General features: G+C 37.5%; 1 protein-coding gene across 1 annotated transcript in view; it reads right to left on the reverse strand.

The window, feature by feature from the left end:
• Positions 1–9573, reverse strand: part of CNTN4 (contactin 4) — a 297038-nt gene extending 287465 nt beyond the window's left edge. The window contains exons 1-3 of the mRNA XM_040628130.1: positions 9562–9573; positions 8560–8921; positions 220–395 (exon numbers count right to left, since the gene is read on the reverse strand). Coding sequence (XP_040484064.1) covers positions 220–395; positions 8560–8921; positions 9562–9573 — 550 coding nt within the window. The remainder of the gene's footprint in view (positions 1–219; positions 396–8559; positions 8922–9561) is intronic.
• Between the last annotated feature and the right edge of the window lie 8282 nt (positions 9574–17855).

Below are 17855 nucleotides of genomic sequence, written 5' to 3' on the forward strand. Positions count from 1 at the left end.
ATAATCAAACTGTCTTCAGCCTTATAAAAGCAGAATACACCTTTCCACTTAGATTTACAATTTATCTTATAAACAAGATATTTCCCAAATATGAGAAAAAAAGGTAAAGATCATATAACAAATTAAAATCTATTTGGTTTTTAAAAAGAAACTGTTTTAAAGGCTTAATGGTACAAAAACTCAAAGTAACATTTGCAGCATGAGGTAATTGCTACTTACAGGCAAACTGAAGCTTTGCTTCTCTGCTAACAACTGTTCCAAATGAGTTTGTTGCTATGCACTGGTACGTTCCAGCATCTTGGGTTTTATTGGGGTTATTGATCAACAAGCTGCCTTCAACAACACTGTAGCGGAAATCCACACCAATGTCAACATCTGTTCCATTTAATTTCCACCTATAGTATAGAAATGCCAGGAGATAAAGCCTTGTGATATTAATCAATATTTCTGAATCACTAAAATACATAAAAACTATAAATAGCCGGAAATATCATCCGTGACTTTTTAAACCATGGTTAAAAAAAAGAAGTAGAAATGCTCTACCCAGCAATGGTGACAACTTAAGTGCTATGGAAAGAGCATGTCTTTTACAGTAAACAATGATATTAAAATTTTAACACCTCCTTTTGTGGCTAATCTGATACTACACACACTTCACTTTTTTTTCCCCTTTAAATCCCCATAGCATCTTGTACAACTTTCTTCAAACAGAGCTTCTCAGCAAAAGTCCTTTTTCTAGTTTGTAGTTAATCTTTTTTTTTCCTCCTAGTTTGTAGTTATTCTTTAAATGGGTCTATACAGATGACAGAATACACCACTTTCAGGTAGATTCCTGAGTATTTGATGAAATTGCAGCAGAGTTGCTTTGATTTGGTTCTTAATGTGACTGAAATGGCTGATGCAAAGCAGAGGAACTCTATTGATCTAGAGCTCTCTTAGGGACCAAACTAGTCCTAACCATGGATCACTTTGAAGATCTTCTTAGCCAATGGCACTCAAACATCAATCAACCATCCCAGTAAACTGCAGATCAGGTCATTAGGTAACAGAGGCAAAGAGAGTTTTGTTGTTCTTCTGTTTGTTTACGTGAATCATCTATTGTATCTGACTCTAGTGTTTGGCCCTATAAATAAATTTTACTGGGACTCGCATATTTAAACAGCAAAGCTTTACTAACAAGATCTACTTCTTTTTCTTTTCTTTTGCAGCCAATAACATCCCCCAAAGAGCTTATTTTAACCAAATTACCTTCCTTTGAATACTTAGGAACTTTGGAGCTAATACAATTCAATGGCTATGTATCCTTTTTTTTCCTCCCCTTCCCTCCCAAATTCTACGCAAACATCATAGTTGAAACTTCTGAAATACCAACAGTCTCACAGTGGTATTCACTTTGGGAGACTAAAAAATAAGGAAACACTAAAGAACAAAGGAAACTGATAAGAAACAATAACAGGACTAAAGAATGAGAGACTTGCATTTTCATCTTCTTCAATCAGTAAAAAACAAATGAAAGTCATTTAAAATGTATATGTGTACATGCATGCTCATTGTGTATCCTCTCATAATATTCTGGAGTAGTATGGCTAGTATGTACGGTGTAAAAGTATTTAAATGAAAAAATGCAATCCAGTTTGTTTCAAGATTTTGGGTATTTGGTATCCACAAAAGCAGAAGTTTAAGGATGATCCTTTCCTTTCTGTCAAGATCTCTCTCACACTTCAAGGTCAATTTTAAATCATACCCCTTCTAATGAAGTCTTCTTCAATAGTCCTAGTCAAAATTAATCAAAGTCTTCCACAATCTCCTACAGGATTCTCTCTGCTCTATTACGCAGGAATTCTGCCTTCACTGTAGATAATTTGCCTAGATCACTTTTGTACTGTCCCTTAAGCAATCTAGACCTTGACACTTTCCTTGTGCTCAATAATGGCCTGTGGAACTTGACTGAATAGTTTACTTTTCTGCTGTATATTTTAGCTTTGAGCATGGTGCTGTATGTTTGTTTACATCTATGTCTTTGATACGTAAAAATTTTGAAACATGAGGGGGCAGTAAAGGTAGGTCAAAGTCGCAAAATGGGACATAGCTCTTTATGTGTTTGTTTATAAGAAGATGGGTATTAGAAACAAACATTGTTTTTAAGCTTGACAGTAATTCTCTCTGTGTTCTGACACAGACATGAAAGCAATAAGCAATAGAAAGAGAAAGCTGGGTTATATTTTACCAGGTCTACATGCACATGAATCTTGAGAAATGAATGCCTGCCCTAGACATTTTTTTTTTTTTTGAGTCAGCTGATCACGTCTTGGCTATAACTCTCACTTCAAATGATAGTCGAGCAATTTAATATGACAAATCTAAGAACTCAAAGAGGAAATTGCAATATAATGTGAGTTGCAAGCAGAATGTGGAATTTAGAAATGGACCATGTGAGCCTTTTTAGAAAAGTGGTAGTGGGGATAATGAGAACACCTCTGTAGGTTTGTCTACACTAGTCATCCCAACCTAAATGCTCTGCAGAAAGTCCTTTAATCTACTTTATTGCCTGCTTTTACATACAAATAGCAAAGGAAAAGGGATTATTTAGAAAATAAAGTGCTTGCTGTGAAATGCAGTTGAGACTAGATTACAAAACACTATACCCAGTTTTATTGCAATGCAGTCAATGTTCATTCCCACTGAATGTGGATTGCACTAAATTCCTTATCTTAGTCCATACTGGAACACTCTTGAAAAATCACAGTTTATTTTCAATGTTTGAATAATCTTTTAAGTACTAGTAATAGAGACAACGCCCATGTGGAACAAAAAGAGATTTTTCCTAGGGTCAGGACAAATTAGTGAGTCTCATAAGCTGATTTCTTTCTTTCTTCCTTTCTTCTTTCTTTCTTTCTTTCTTTCTTTCTTTCTTTCTTTCTTTCTTTCTTTCTTTCTTTCTTTCTTTCTTTCAAGATTTTATTTATTTGACAGAGAGAGAGGGAACACAAGCAGGGGAGAGGGAGAGGGAGAGGGCGAAGCAGGCTTCCCACCGAGCAGGGCTCCCGACATGGGGCTCGATTCCAGGACCTTGGGATCATGACCTGAGCCGAAGGCAGCCGCTTAATGATTGAGCCACCCAGGCGCCCCTCATAAGCTGATTTCTGAATCACTTGGGGGAACCATAACTCAACTCTTCCCAGAGAGTCATGTTGTGTCCAAGTAAACACTTACTATGAAGTTCTGGGAGGTACAATTTTCCAGACTTTGCTGGGAAGCTAGCTATGGAATTTGTTGTAATAAAACCCTCTTTCTTCGTTCACAGTCTCAAGTTTGGCATGGAAGAAGGGGCAAGACCTTTGTGACTTGGAATTTGTTGTTTATAAACTAAGTTGAACACAAACCTCACAGCAAAGGCACTTCAGCCAAGTACCTGAACGTCCCTCCTGTCTGGAAAGGGAAGCTGAGGGCAGTAAGTAATGTCACAAGTCCTTAAGAAACTTTAATACAAGGAAAGTTGGCAAAAGTCAACACTTCTTAAATTTTTCTGGGTCTGGGTCAATCCTTTCAAAGTTGAGGGGCAGGAAACAATGAAAAGAGAAGGCTCAGTTGAGGGAATAAACACAAAGAAGAGAGGTCAGTTCTGGTTTGAGGAAAAACCTACGGCTGAAAATCCCCATGGAGAGTTCACCTTGAATTTTTCCTACTTGTTTGTCCCGCTCAAAGTCAGCCTGAGCACTGAAAAAGTGTAGCCAGACAGATGTTTGAAAATACCTGATTTCTCCATTCTGTTCCTTGCTCTTTCCTTCAACAAGAGGGAGTTTTTAGCTCCCAGGTAGCAACTGGCTATTATGTTACAGAGAAACTGCCAAAGGTATAAAGGAAAACACAGTAGACGGCAACAATTGTTGGTGCATTTGATTAAAAGTTTTCTTCTCAGCTTTTCCTGGCGATCTTTAAAAACATAATAGGTTTCTGTTCCACTGCTTGTTTTAAATAACAAAGCAGGCTCCTGGATCTTGAAACACAATGTTACAAAAGCAATGTTAATTAAAGGTCACAGTTTGGGGGAAAAAGGAAGCAGCAACTTGCCAAATTCTGCTGCAAAATTTGTTTTCATTTATGGCTAACATCTGAACTTACACTTGGCTCTGTACTAAAAAATAGGCCCATTTAACTCATCATTTATGTATGTAGAAACCTTTGCCTCTTGCATTTATTTTTTACTATATAACATATCTTATAGTATCTGATTTAACCTTGAATTCAACATATTCTAGGGAGAATAAATGCACATTCTGGTTTGCCCAGGACAGTGCTGGTTTTACACCTGCTGTCCTAGAATAATTATTAACTGTGGCCTTTTACTCTCAGAACTATCCTGGTTTGCATGATAAATTATATATCCATTAGAGAGGTTTTTTTTTTCTTTCTTTCAGTAATGCACTTCTGTTGGCAAAATATCCATATAGCAAAACGTCATTTGCTCTCTGTATTCAGTTAAATATCTCCTTTTCTATGAAACTTTCCCTGTTCTTTCCCTTGCATCCTGAAGTAGACTTCCATCTAGGATGCCCTAGAACTTGGACATCCTTTACAGCACTGACAGCACAATACTTGCAGCAAAGCGCTGCAGCTACCTTCACCACTTCCAGGCAGTGCTCCAAAAAGCACACTACTTGAACATGCAGTTTATTAATCTTTGCATACTGAAAACCTAGGGTGGTGTCCGGTAATACAGTGATTTAATACAGTAGCTTAAAATAGTGGTTTAAATACCTTTCCCGGACCATATATTTTTCAGAATTCTAATCCATACCCTAATTCAAAGGAGAGCTGCTATGGTGGACACTTGGGTAGAAGCTCTACAATTACTCCCCCCAGGAAATTACTGAGTCAGTTCTATGCACCTAGAATTCAGTTTGAAAAACACTGGGTGGTGTAATAATGATGATACAGTTGAAGGATGAATGAATGAATGAATGGGCACATAAATTATATTCTAAAATAATTTCTACTACACTATCATCCTTTAACTTGTATAAGATGCCCTTTGCCTTCTGCCAATTTGCAAACTAAATATCTCAGTTCATATCCCACTTCTGTGGCTCCTTACTGATCCAACCACTTCCTCCCCTAAACTATGACATATGTTCTCTATTATTTTGTTTTTTACAGACTTTTATATGTTGATTATTACCTTAAAGTTTTCTCATGAAATGTGAATAGAGGCAAAATCATATTTATAAGATATATGAAGTCACGTCGCTGTGTGGCCCAACAAACATTTATTCACCAAACATTTACTTTTTTATCTTTCTGTGAATTTCACTCTTTCCTTTGAAGTCCCAAGACCCCTACCCTGCCCTTCTCCTTAGTTCAGAATGACATATATACCTCTTTTTTGCCTGTCTGGAATTTCATGTCTGTGTAGATTCCTCATACATACAAATTTAAATTTTCTTCTATTAATCTGCTTCGTGAAAATTTAATTCTTAGTCCAGCTAGAAGAATCTCGGATAGAAGAAAATTCCATCCTCCCCAACATTATAAAGAATCACAAGACAATAAATATCTGAGTCTAAGAAAATAAATATTACTTTTAAAGTCTCCATTTCCATTTTGATTCTAATGACTCCCTTCTCAACGGTTAATTATAATCTCTAATTTTGCCTTGCTCTTTCCCCTGATTTTATGATTTTTATCAAGTATGTTGGTCTCCTTAAACAACTGCTCCATCTTACCTGCTTTTGAACTTTATAAATATGGAATTATACTATTCTTTTGTGACTTGCTTTGTTTGCTGAAAATTATGTTCCTGTGATTCATCATGCTGCAGCTGTAATTCATCATTTTCACTACTGCGTGGGGTTACCTTGTATGAACATACCAGGTTATACTTATTTATATTATGTTGAATTTAGTTTTCTAAATTTCTGCTAATCCGGTAGGCTTGCAAGAATGTGTCCTTTTAGTTTTAATTTGTGTATTTCTGCTCTATTTAATGGATATGTGATATTCCTTTTCTTAGAAGTACCTAATCAAGTCTTTTGTAATGTTTCTACTAGGCTACTAAAAAAAGTTTTTTTACTTTTTTTTTTTTTACTTTTTATTTATTTATTCGACAGAGATAGAGACAGCCAGCGAGAGAGGGAACACAAGCAGGGGGAGTGGGAGAGGAAGAAGCAGGCTCATAGTGGAGGAGCCTGATGTGGGGCTCGATCCCATAACGCCGGGATCACGCTCTGAGCTGAAGGCAGATGCTTAACCGCTGTGCCACCGAGGCGCCCCAGTTTTTTTACTTTTTGATTTGTGGGGATTTAAAAATATTTTTGGATATTATTTCTTTGCCAATGACATGTATTAAAAATATCCTCTCCCAGTTGGAAGCTTGAAATTTTACTCATCTCAGTATTTCTGTTGAACAGAAGTTCTTAACATTAATGAAGTTAAATATTTTCTTTTATGACTTGTGCTTTTTCTGTCATATTTGAGAAATATTTCCTTCCCTCCAAAGTCATAGATATGTATGCTATCTTCTTTTAAAAGCGTATATGTCCCCTGTAGGTCTTATAATCACCTGAAATCGGTCTTTGTGTATGTGGTCAGGTAGGGGTCAAAGTTGATTTCACTTTTTTTAACCATGTGTATAAATCCATTGTGCAGTATATCTTTCTTAAATTTATTTCTATTATTGTCATGACTTTTAATTTTTATCTCCACAAGACAGTGGAGAAATTATTATTTTTATTGTTTAGTGTAACTGCAAATGATTTTAATGTGGAAATATTAGCCTTTGCCACTTGCGTTACTATCATTTTTTCTTCTATCTCAGATATTCTACCTGGTATCATCTTTATTTTGTTTCAATTATAATTGAAAGATATATCTTTTAGATATATCTTTTAGAATTTTCTTTAGTGAGTATGTCTGCTGAAGTGAAACTTTATTTTTTTTTTAAAGACTTTATTTATTCATCTGAAAGAGAGTGAGAGAGAGAAGGAGCAGGGGGAAGGAGAAGCAGGCTCCCTGCTGAGAAGGGAGCCCCACACGGGCTTGATCTCAGGATCCTGGCAAGAGCCCGATGTGGGACTCGATCCCAGGACCCTGGGATCACAACCAAAGCCAAAGGCAGACACTTAACTGACTGAGCCACCCAGGTGCACTTGCTGGAGTCAAACTTTAGTTTCTGAATGCCTGAGAACACATTTATTTTGTTCTCCTTTTTTTTTTTTAAAGATTTTATTTATTTATTTGACAGAGATAGAGACAGCCAGCGAGAGAGGGAACACAAGCAGGGGGAGTGGGAGAGGAAGAAGCAGGCTCTTAGCGGAGGAGCCTGATGTGGGGCTCGATCCCATAACGCCAGGATCACGCCCTGAGCTGAAGGCAGATGCTTAACCACTGTGCCACCCAGGCGACCCTGTTCTCCTTTTAAAAAATATTTCTGCTATATAGAAATTTAACAGTTAATCTCTCTCAGCATATCAAAGATTCTTTCTTCCATTCTGATTTTTTGTAACTATTGAGAAGTCAGTTGCTGGTCTGCCATCTATTTGAGGGTTATCTGTTTTATAAGCCTGACTATCTTTATGATTGTATCTTCAACTTGGGTGTTCTGCTGTTTCACTACAATAATTTAGATGAGGCTTTATTTTTATTTGTACTCCTTGAAACTCATTTGGCTACCTAAATATATAGGTTGGAATTTTATTTTTTTTTTAAGATTTTATTTTTAGGTACTCTGTATGTAGACCCAACATGGGGCTGGAACTCATGACCCAAAGATAAAATGTTGAGTGTTCTCCCTTGCCTTTCCTTACGGAACCTTGATTAAACATATATAAACATTTTCTATTAATCTCTTTTTTTTTTGGCTTTTCCTTTCTCTCTCTCTCTCTGTCTCTCTCTCTCCCTTTACTTCTCTTTATCCATTTCTGATGCCTTTGGATGATTCCTTCAGATATACCTTGCAATTTACTAATTCTCTTTTCAGCTGTGTCTCATTTTCTATTAAAACCACTTAGTACCAAAGATTGAAATAGGCAATTACTTTAGCTTTACAGTTCTTTGGGGAGGCAAGCTTATTTCTTGTTACAGGCACTGTAAGTACATAGCCTTTGGTCCCAGGTCTATTCTAGGAGGTATTCTCATGTGAGACTCTGCTCTTGGTTGACCCTAGGCTAGATCCAAAGCTCTAGTTCACATAGTTCATCCAGGTGAAAACTGCTTTTAGGGGTCAGTTTTCTTCTCTGGGTTCCAAACCCACTTATTTTTTGACTTCTGAGTACTTCTTACTTTGATACCAGTTTGTTGATGCATGTGTTAAAAGTGTTTTAAAAAATATGTTAAGAAATATTTAGGCTTTCAGTGAGGGGGTCAAATAGGATATTTAATTCCCAGTATAGCCAGAAACAGAAGCTGGGTACTAAACATTTCATGAACACAATGATCCCTTAGTGTCTCAGGGTAGCCTATGATGCCTATCTAAAAGATCTTTATGTAATTAGTAATCCTTAAGTACTTGTTGATTTTAATGGAAATGATATGCACGGAAACACGTGATTTAAATTAACGAACCTGATATGCGGTTTTGGATTCCCTTTAACTTCACAGTTGAGCTTCACCTTTTTCTCCTCAGAATTCAAAGGGAACATTACATGATTTGGTTCTTGAATAAAAACAGGGCCATGCAGTGTGTAGTCATCTGAAATGAGAGGAGAAAATGTCCAAAAATGAAGAACATCTTCCAAATAGGAACAACAACAGGAAACAACTACAAAATGAAAATAAGAGTGGTAAAATGACAAAAAAAAAAAAAAAAAAAAAAAAAAAAAAAAAAAATAGTAATACACAACAGATTTAGCTTCAGCCTTTAGATGAAATTTCCTACTGAAGAGTAATCCTTCATAGATTATAACGAAGTGGAGACACAGACTCTCCTATTTCATACTGACAACTTATTTTTACTAACAACTTCCAGAATGCTTGGCATTCCCTTTTCTCTCCTCTTATTTTTCATTCCATCTGCCTTTTGCTCACCCTTTTACTTTGTTTACATTTTGTGCCTTTTACAGCTCTTTTGTGCTGCTGTCATCCTGGGAGACTGTCTAATGTCACAAAGTTAAAAATTTCTCTGCTCTGTAATGGGATAATATAATTGGAAGCAAGCAATGATGATTTCATAAATACATCAATAATGAAAAACAGCTGTGTACTGCTAAAATATGTATAAAAGTTTCTTTTTTTTTTTTTTAAGATTTTATTTATTTATTTGACAGAGACAGCCAGCAAGAGAGCGAACACAAGCAGGGGGAGTGGGAGAGGAAGAAGCAGGCTCCTAGCAGAGGAGCCTGATGTGGGGCTCGATCCCCGAACGCCGGGATCACGCCCTGAGCCGAAGGCAGACGCTTAAGGACTGTGCCACCCAGGCGCCCCTGTACAAAAGTTTCTTAAATTGCCCATGTGAGTAAAAAACAACCTAGAGTCGTGACTCTCAAATTATCTGGTAAATGACCAGTTTGTTTTTTCCCCCAACCTATGATGGATCCATATACGGGGCTGTTTGTGTAAATATCATACAGCTGGAACCATATGTGATTCAGCACACAAATTCAGTAACACCCAAACTAGTCTATACCTGGTTCAACGATACTTGAGTATACAATGACGTATGAGTTTCTAGATGCTTTCTCTCAATTAATAGCGACTAGATATATGAAACTTACTTTATCACAAAACAGCAATGAAGTTTAAAGACTGGAATAATCCACAAACCAAACTTTAAGTAGCACTATAGAGTACATGTTTCTAGAGTACACATACATAATAAGTATTAGTCAAAATGCATCTCACCACCTATACCCATGAAAGTGATTTTCATTCTTCAAAATCTAGTTCAAGTTCTTTTTTTTTTTTCATCCTAGAAAGCTTTTCTGGACCTTTATCTTCTTTGTTTAACCACATGGTTCTTCAATTATATATCCCTGTAGCCACTTTTTTTTTTCTATAAGTGTATTTGTACCTTGCTTTTTCCACTTTGGACTGTAAGCTCCTTGAGAGCATGATGTATTGTACACATTTTGGTACGTTCTGATGTACCAATACCAAGTACAGCAGCTTATACATAGAAGATCATTAATAAGGATTTGTTCTATTTGGGTTTTTTTTTTTTTTTTTTACTTTTTAATGTATTTAATCAGCTGACTTAGGCATTTCCGGATGAATTTCCACATACAAGGGCCAGTGGCTATGATATAAAGTAAGACTGAATATCACCCTGTAGCTGGCAATCCACTCCCCACTTAGGTGTGATTATTTTGAACAGTGTGGATTGCAACTGCTATACTGGAAAACCTTTATAACCAGCCTTTGTTGATAGGTGATAAGATCAGAGTAAATTCATGCAGATGTATCAGGACTGAGGAAAAAGAATAAAGCTGGCTTGGGAATCTTGGTGAAGGAAAAGAAGTAAGATGATTTCTTTTAAGGTTTATAACCCAGGCTTAAAAAAAAATTCATATGTTGAGGGTGGGATAGAAGAAAATGGAAGGAGACCAGATGACAAAACAGAATTCTATTTTATTATGGAGAAGTCAGGATAGCCAATGACCTCATGGTAAGAAAAAGCAGGATGTGAATTCAGAAAAACCATGAACTGAGAATCAATGCCTTGGGTCAACTACTAAATACATGACCTCTCTCTCCATCACCTAGTCTCTCTAGCCCTCAGTTTTCTTATCTCTAAAATAATAGGATTGGACTAGTCAGTGGTTCTATACCAGTTAAAAATGGGAAAGAATCCCTGAATATTTTTCAATGAACTTACATGCACATATATGTGAAATTTGCATTCAAAGATGACATGAATTATATTGCCACCACCACCCTCTCTCCTTACTCCATGTATAAAATCTCACATTAATGAGACTTAAACAAAGAAAACAGGATCTGCCAAAGAACTCAAAAGCATAGAGTGAAAGTACATAAACATGTAGTTTTTTTTTTTTTAACACTCACGGTTTGAAACCAGATACTTCAAAATCCAGATATTTACATTTCTGATTTTCAACAATTACATAGATTGTTTCAAAACAATTTAAACACTGGTCAAGGATTAGCTCAATTCAAATGTGAAGAATTATGTGAATTTTTGGCATATCTATTTAAGTAACAAATGTTACTCATCAGGATCACTAACATATCACACTTGGTGGATTTTTCTCTAAGAGAGAAGTATTTCTATTGTTGTCCCAATTCCAAAATTATGTGTGTATATATATATAATATCAATCATCTCAATTCATTGGTGTTCCCTGATTTGAATTTCATACAGAAATACATGGTCTATTACTAGTAATTCCAAATAAGAATAAAACATAATAATGATTATCCAGGATGCAGCTGAGAGGCTGTGGATTAACATCTGTACTATTTCTCAATGTATCCATGCCATATTTAAATAACAAAAATGGTATTTTTTTCTGTGTATTTTGTAACAAGAATTGATAATAACGATGCTTTGCATTCACTATAAATAACACATTTCATCCAAAGTTTTTATTTTCTCTTGGTTAACCAAGCTTGCTGCCTGTAAATTAACATTAGCATAAAGGGAATGGTTATTTCAGTTTTCATCTAAGGAAATCCATAGCCTTTCAAACATGAGCTGTTTGGTTTCAAAAAGATGGAGGGCGATATTTTAGAAAGGTTAGCAATGCAGGTGTAGAAAACAGATAATCTAACTTTAAAAACTTCAGCCTAGAGTTACTATACTAACATTTTTTGACAAAAAAGATTTAAAGGGTTGCTTTGTTTCTCCCAAACCTTGAGGTAGCTGGATGAAACAGAGTCCTCAGAATGACATTCTTAGATGAAACACGAAGGGAAGCATCAGTAAGTTTGCTCTATCTCTGTGTAGTAGTGACAAACTGACTTCAAATGTCTTGAAGGTACATATGAAACACTTTGCATTTGACATTTGTAAAGCCCAGAAGATAAAGTTCACCCTTTTCTTTGTCACAGTAACTTGTTCTATAATCAGAGGGGTAGCCATGATTTCCAGCCTAGAGAAGTAAAGGAACATCTCAGAAAATGACAGAGGACAAGGTTTTAATAAGCCAACATGTTTCAGAGTTAGACCATGGACCACCTGCATCGTAATCATGTCATGGAAGGATAGAGCAAGTACAGAGCTTGTTTTTCTAAATCCCAGTCCAGACTGGCTGCACCAGAAAAATCCAGAGTCCATGAATTTGCCTTTAACCTACTTGAATCTGGATGATTCTTTTGCACACTAAATTTTAAAGCTACTAACACAGATCCTTTTGTTCCCAGCTCTCCATTTCCTAAGAGCAGAACATCAACCAGCACTGGCTTTAGACACACTCCTAAACTTTGTCTGTCGGGCAAAGTCAAACCAAAGGATCTGTGCTCAGTAACATTTACAGAAGGACTTTTTAGTACATGTTTGGACTAACAGCTGAGAGGCAAGCAGACAGGAACAGAAGATGATAAACCTAATCCACACAAAAAAATGGATGGATTTGTCAAGGTACAGGACTCATAGTGAAACTAAACCAACATTTCCTTAGAACACTCACAGTTGAATGTCAGCTGCTAATTGTGAGAACCCCCCAAGGGTTCTATGTGACAAAGAAGAGGCACTGATGTGACAAAGCAAAGGCATCCCCAGGGTGACACAGTAATCCACTGACCTATTGTGATAACTTATCCTCACTTGATACACATTACATTCGTGCTGTAACCACTACCCTTTGTTTATAAGAATGAACCTCATTTAAGTGACAGGATGTTCGGATTGATGTTTTAACTTGTGGATTCCCAAAAGGGTGAAAAATCACCCCAGTGGTTCACTTGGCTTGGAGCAGTTACAGCAATGGACTCACATTATTATCAGGGATCTCTCAGGGGAGCAGCAGGCAATTATTTTTCATTCTCCTAGAAATTCTTTTTTTTTTTTTTTAAAGATTTTATTTATTTATTCGACAGAGATAGAGACAGCCAGCGAGAGAGGGAACACAAGCAGGGGGAGTGGGAGAGGAAGAAGCAGGCTCATAGTGGAGGAGCCTGATGTGGGGCTCGATCCCATAACGCCAGGATCACGCCCTGAGCCGAAGGCAGACGCTCAACTGCTGTGCCACCCAGGCGCCCCTCGTTCTCCTAGAAATTCTTGAAAATCATGGTTAAGAGAAAGAGAGAGGAGCCAGGTTGCCAATAGCCCAGATACAGTCTTTCAAATTCCAGATCATTGATCCCAGCCCCAGCCTGGGGGATTTAGTGCAGATGCCAATACTGGTACATCATGATTTCCTGGGTTCTCCTCTACTTGGAAACTGTCTGCCAGTTGGTCACTAGGCTACTTCTACGATACTACTTGCATTTCCTAAAGTTCCATATCACAGATATTCTCATGGACTAGTTCCTGAGTAAACCACATATTTGTAAAAAGAAGAGAGAAGACCTAAACTAAGGAAAGCCTCCCTTTCACATTTCAACAAAGACTGGGAAACCTTTGGGTTTTCAGAAAAGAGTAGAAATTTCATGACCAGAAATTTATTTAGGTTAAAGGTGAGACTATCCTTAAACTTTCTCCCCCTTTGTTCATCAAATACTGAAAGTTATTGGAAAACACTGTTCTCAACAAATGATTCTCAAACTCCTTTACCCATTTGATTCTTTTCTTTTTAAAATCTATTTTTGGGGGGGAGAAAAAAAAATCAATGTTTGCCAGCCAATTTCTTCTTGCTTCCTCCTGTAAATGTTTCAGAAACAAAATGTAGTGTCAGGGCTACTCTTAAAATGTTTGAAGTACTGAAAGAGATGCATAGAATCATAGAACTTTATATTTAAATGGATTATTTAATCCTGAATATATTTTCCCAGGTCACAAACTAAAAATGTACTATATCTGTAATGGAAACAAAAATGACTTTTACCTAAAAATAAAATTACCCTCTAAGAAATATAGTAATAAAACACTTTTCCACAGTGAGGTGTCACTTATTTTATCTGAAGCTTTAGGAAATCAATGATTTTACTTTTTTTTTTTTTTTTTTAATTTGGCCCATTTTGACACGTCCCCAGACTTCTCTCCTCAGCAAGCAAAATGCTGCTCAGTTAGGCTAGCAGAAGCCAGACTGGGAAAAGAAATGGGAATGGATGGGGGTGGCCTGAGTTTTTCTGAGACTGAGAAAGCTATGACTGAATCTCAGGTGATGGTGTACTCAAGGAAACAAGGTAGAGGCCCATGTATCAAGTACAGTGGAGCAAGTATAGAGCGTAATCTCCATTTCAAGTGCAAGGTCAGCAAAAGACAACATGCTTAAAGAAGCAAGCTATTGGGTAGGTAGGGCTTGGAAAAGTCCACTAATGCTAAATGTAGATCTTTTTTTATTAGGGCATCTGTAAACAATCCTAAAAGGGAGCCAGTAAAGAAAGGAAAGACATGAAAGCGCTGAGCTGTATCAGACAGCAGGTATGATCTCAAGATAAATATTTCATAGAAAGCAGCTTAGCCAAAAAAAAAAAATAAATAAATAAAAATAAATCAAGCTATGCCTAAACTCATTCCTCCAAGTGTGGTCTAGAAACCTCCTGCATCAATATTACCTTACCTGGTGGTTCTTGATGAAAGACAGATTTTTGAGCCCCTGCCAGACCTACTAGATTTTTATTACCAGCACTCAGCACCGCTGTTCATTATTGTGCATTCTACAGTTTGAAAACTAGTACCTTAAGTTATGAATTGAGCACAGATGACTTTCAGCCCTAAACCAATTAAGGGTACCAAAGAAAAACAACCCTGCAGAGTTTTGTTCTATGTGCTACATCACTCTGTAGCTACCATGTGGGATGGGGTAAAAGGCCACATGTCTCCAGCAAAGCCCTTAGGTCAATGCACTTCTCTTCTGCTGGAAATATTTTTCATCTCTTGCAAACTCAGTGACTCAACTCTGCTGGGAAAGGACAAAAATGTAATACTATGATTTCATCTTAGAAAACTAAAAATACCAGATTCAATTCTACGTGTAATTGCTGTGGAGTTCCCAGGTGTTGCACCTGAGGGCTGTTTAGGCCCTTAATCCTAATGGTAGGTATGAAGTACTGCCATAACAGTCAAGAATCTAGAACTGTGATATATAGTCAATCTTCCTACAACATCAAATAGGCTTTTGATTAAACACCTGGTCTTGGGCAGAAACACTTCAATGGCAACAATCTCAATTTGGGAAGTAAACTCGAGGACACCTAATGGGGAACACAAGGATTTGAGTGTGAGCTCAGAGCATGAGCTTGTGGGTTTAGATGGGAGTTACATCTGGGTCACATCTGGAAGCTAGATAGTTTGTTACATAATGCATGCACAGAAGCATCCTGATGCAAACCAAAGTGGCACTGTCATGCTGTACCTTTTACTCTGCATCCTGTGAAGCCCTTGACCGTTCAGTGCTCTTGTGTGTAATCAGTGGGAACATGTTGCCTTATTGAATTGCAGACCAAAGCCACTTCACCAGGGACAAGGAAGGGGTAGCTCTTCTGCTAAGCTGGTTTATTGGGTATGCTCCCAGAGTCATGTTCACATTTTACTTTCTCCCTCTCACCACTTGCATCAATGGGGAAACCCAATGGGAAGAAACATTATTCATTCTGCCACCAGAGTGTTCCAAAAAGGCACACACAGGGTCCACTCTAACCTGCTGGCTGGGAGTCTTCTCTTCCGGCCTTTCTCACAATCACGGAAATTCATTTTGGCTAAGAAACTAAGGTCGGCAGCATCTCCGTGGATCAAAATTACTCACAAAATGTACGGACAGTCACCTAAGGTAATTCAGAAACAAATGAAATACCCTTAACTGATTCTCTTGATTGTGAGCATTCCTTTAAAATTGAATCTTTGATTGTGAGAAATGGTGACTGGACAGCTGTCAAACTATCATTACAAATACAATTTAGTGTTGTTAGTCTTTATAACATAAAGAGCAAGGGAGGTCCAAAGGCCCCACACAAGTGCCTATGTGTAACATTAGCCAACACACAGCATTTTTATTGAATAAGGATCTGCTTCATTCTATTTGCTTGTTCAGTTGAATAGAGCAGAGGCAAAACAAACACAAGAGGAGACAGACATGCCTGCTTAAAGGACAAGATGTTTCTTCCATCTGTCCTTGCTTCCGCCTTCCTTCTTTTAACCCCTTACATGAGCATTTTAAACAGGAAGGAGCAGAGAAGTCTGCAGACAGCCGGTATATGTTTGAAGGCAGAAAGTGAAAGAAAGTCCAAATGAGAAGTGAACTCTTCTCCTACTCTTTGTTTCCTGCTGAACAGAATAGTGCTGCTGTCATCATATGTTATGTCACACATAATGAGGACCTAATTGTATGTAATGCCAGCTCTTAGAAATGGTGGTGAGTTGTGGAAAGTGTGAGGAGATAAAAGTGGTCTCCGTTGGGGAAAAAAAAATCTGCAATGCTGAAGGAAGCTTTTACAGGAGTGGCAAAGAACAAAGGGAAATGGGTCAGCACATCCTACTCTGACCCTGACTCTAAATCCTGACACGTATCAGCAACAACGGATCTATTACTCCTTTAAATATAAGTACATGGGGGATTCTGATGTCAAGCTCCAGTTATGAAAATAAATATAAATGTCAACAAATTCAAATATTCTGTAACTCATTTGGAGGCAAAAACTGACCTAAAGGGATGTGAGGCTATATATAGCCTTAGTGTGACTATTGCTAAAGAATTATAAATGTGTTTGATTATGGAGTACTGACCCAGACTCAGCTGGAGATGTTATATAACAGTGGGTATATTTTACGGACCACGTTTTATTTCTAAACTCAGAAAAATTCTTAATTCTCAAAAATTTCTGACCCAAATAGTTTCTGATCAGAGTGTATGGGCCTATACTATGTGCCATTATCAAGTGTAAGTAGAAAACATACAGTGTGCAAAGTAGACTCCATCCCGCCCTCAACGGGTGTTTTTTCTAGAGGGACTGCCAGATGATAATCAGAGAAGTATAGCTAACCTTATCTTTTTACTTAATAAACTTTATTTTTTAGAGCAATTTTACGTTTAGGGAAAAACTGAACAGAAAGTACATAAAGTTCCCATATATCCCTTCTCTACCGCTCACAATGACGGAGTACACAGATAGCTAGATATGAGCAGGGAAACCTACAACCACCCCAAGAATATAACCAGCTGGAAGAGTCCCCAAGGAGCATGCATGCACCCTTCCCCATAATTGCTGCCCTAAAGTAACTTATAGCTTCATTATAATACATTTACATTGCAGATTTTACTCCTCCCTCTGCTTGCTCCCCCCTCCCCCAAGGGGAAGGCTGCTATGACAGTTCCAACAAGGAACATATAAGGCCAATCCCCACCTCCCCCAGCCACCACCCAGGGCCAGTAGGAGTTCCTTAGGTGATTGATTGGAAGCAACCTCAGTCAGACCTTCCTAGCTTTGCCATGTAAACCATGCAAGCATAAAAAGAAAAGACACCCCTAACCCCTAAGCCCAGAGCACTTGCCACCTCTGGGGCTGCTTGAGTGCGTATTTTCTCTTTAACTGCTATTAAATTCTTCCTTACTTAAGAGTTTGGCTCTGAATTCTTTCTTGGCCAAACTCAAGAACGAAGGTCTGCATGGAGGCAAGGAAGGGACCTGATGTTGACAGCAATTTCTCCTACTATTAACATCTTGCATTAGTTGGGGTACATTTGTTATAACTGATGAGCCAGTTGATACATTATTACTAACATCCATAGTTTACGTAAAGGTTCACTCTTTGTGTTGCATAATTCTATGGGTCTTAGCAAATGCTTTATACCATGTATTTACTAT

Source organism: Ursus maritimus, unplaced genomic scaffold (genome assembly GCF_017311325.1).
Source record: "Ursus maritimus isolate PB19 unplaced genomic scaffold, ASM1731132v1 scaffold_14, whole genome shotgun sequence".
Classification (NCBI taxonomy): Eukaryota; Metazoa; Chordata; class Mammalia; order Carnivora; family Ursidae; genus Ursus; species Ursus maritimus.